Source organism: Halyomorpha halys, unplaced genomic scaffold, assembly GCF_000696795.3.
Source record: "Halyomorpha halys isolate HHAL.00 unplaced genomic scaffold, Hhal_1.1 Scaffold13.1, whole genome shotgun sequence".
NCBI classification, from domain to species: domain Eukaryota; kingdom Metazoa; phylum Arthropoda; class Insecta; order Hemiptera; family Pentatomidae; genus Halyomorpha; species Halyomorpha halys.
In genome coordinates, this window is record NW_027104938.1 from 979,352 (window position 1) to 981,856 (window position 2,505).

Consider the following 2,505-nt stretch of genomic DNA (forward strand, 5'->3'; position numbering starts at 1 on the left):
TTAAAAAAAAATTAAATTTAAAGTAAAATGAAAATATTATCTTATAATCTAAATATTTTCAGGGACTCCTTAGATATAAATTCAACAACGTCTTCGACAAGATTTCGAGACAAGAACTGCCTGGAGGTGAGGAGAGCCCTGGGCCAAGCAAAGCAAAGCCTCAACTACCTCTCTGACCTGAACGAACTCAAGATGATCGTCAAGAGCTCCGCTGATCTGATACAGCGGGGAGGCATCTACACCGTCGAAGACCTTCCCAACATAATGGTGGATGTAGAGTATGACTCAATATGGGATGTGTAAGTACCTGTTCACCCCTGGCCGAGGCAGATTGACTTTTATTTCGCCGGGATTTCACGGAATGGAAACTTGACCTCTCTAATTTTGTCATAAGAGGTTGATTGTCTATGGACACCCTCAGTATGCCAAAAATGGCGATTTAGAATGTAAAAAAAATCTTCCCACATACGTTTCGGTCTATTCATAACAACTTCTACCATAACCGTAAGGGTTTCTTTATTAACTTATTAACAAATCAAATTAGTCTATTTCGTCCAATCAGTACGCCAATGTCAGTTTGACATTTGATCTATATCTGCTCCGTATTTACCAAAAATAATGTATACATTTTATATTTACTATTCTTCAGAAGATTAGATTAGATTTTTATTCAGGGCGATCAACATCTAGGTTATTACACCCTTTTTACTTTATTTATCTTCTTGTCTTTGACATTTGATAGTTGAATGCAGACTTATTTCCTTTTTACACTGGTCGATATTGGTGGATTATATTTTAGTATAAAGTTGAGTTCCTTTCAGAAATTTTATTATTTTGTCTATGGATTCTGCAGAGTCTTTAAGGGCCAATTCTCTTGTGCGAGGAATTTTATTATTTTCTTTTTTATTAAATTTTTTTATTAATTGTATTAAAAATGTCTCATTAATGATCTGATATCATTATGTCAATATTTTATTAATTAATTAATGTTCGTTTCATTATTTTTTTATTTTAGTATTTTGTTAATTGTATTATTAGTTTTATCGCTATAAATTAATTCATATTGTATATAAATGCATATAAATCGTAGAAGCCTCCACAGCGCCCTATAATCAAAACTGCAACTAACTCATATTTCATTTATTCATTGAAGTTTATCTTTTCTGTATGTTATTCTGGCATCGACCGAATGATGTCTTCTAGTCGGACCATATTGAATGTATTCTTCTGAATAAATAAATTAAATACTGTAGTAAAATGTACAAACGAAATATATTTTTAGTTAAAAAAAGCGATTTCGACTATTACAGCACTTACTAGACAAACAGTATAAACTTCCAATCCATTACAAAAGACTGATCTACATGACTATAATAAAGTTTATCTGGACATAAGAAGTTGAGCTTTGAGGCTCCACTAAACCTTCGAATTCCTCTCGTATCCAATCCTTACAATGCAAATTCCTTCGTAAAATCCTCCATGCTCCTTACTTTGTCACAAATAAAACATACATAAAGACTTTAATGTTCAACATGTAACCGATCTAGCACGAATTAAATATCATTCCTTCTATTATAAACTCCCTAACCACTCAAACCTCGCTTCCTCTTCCATTCCTCCGAGGCACCTGAAAAGAAGACGGCCACGAGACCTCCTAATGTAAAAAGATTCAGACTGTTGAGATCTGTTTGCACAAAAATGGCAGTTTGCCACCACTACGTTCCATTAAATCTTTTGATCCACAATAACATCGGATCATTACTACCTTTATACCTCTAAACATAAAACTGCTTCCTACCACGAATCCTTAACTCTTTTGTTCATCGCTTTACCTTTAGAAACTTCTTGTTTACTTTTGTTCATAAATCATATTTTTTTATTCTGAATCTCTCTAGTTATATTGATTTATATATATTCACTACCTAAATCTATTCTGAATTAATGCCCCTTCTCCAGATCCGAATTGGTGCGAGCAATTGAGAAGATCCATCTTCCGAACAATCTAAAGGTCGCTGTGAAGGTGACCATGTCCAGGTTGAGGAGGATCCTGGCAACACCCTCGGGGAACACCATACTCCAAGAACACCTGGAGAACCTGAGAGCGGCGCTTACCAAGAAGGTACCGGAGACTATCGCAGTGGCGTGCTACTCTTTGATCGCCGCTGTCACGGACTACCAGAACACTCACTGGAATAATGATTGAGAATTATAAACAATTTTATAATAAAATTAACGGCATCATTTCAAATTGTAGTTTTGTTTTCTAAATGCACTGGAATATATCAGTTGATGGTAAAATATTACGTCGCATAAATCTCCTTATAAAATTTTGAGTACAACTCCCGAAATTAATTCGACAAAACAACAAATTTCTACGATTATATTCTCATTATAAATACTAATTATAATCACAATATGTAAACTAAGAAAGTTTTGATATGAAAAATAGAATTAGAAAATAAATAAAATATAATTTTTCTTAAATACATTTCCCTCCTGTCCTAC

General features: G+C 33.6%; 1 protein-coding gene across 6 annotated transcripts in view; it reads left to right on the plus strand.

Moving 5' to 3' along the window:
• Positions 1 to 2,248, plus strand: part of LOC106679419 (uncharacterized) — a 26,242-nt gene extending 23,994 nt beyond the window's left edge. For all 6 annotated transcript variants that reach the window (XM_067046302.1, XM_067046306.1, XM_067046293.1 and 3 more), the window contains 2 exons: positions 63 to 299; positions 1,957 to 2,248. In XM_067046302.1, the coding sequence (XP_066902403.1) occupies positions 63 to 299; positions 1,957 to 2,203 (484 nt within the window). In that variant the 3' untranslated portion in view covers positions 2,204 to 2,248. The remainder of the gene's footprint in view (positions 1 to 62; positions 300 to 1,956) is intronic.
• Positions 2,249 to 2,505: the final 257 nt, after the last annotated feature.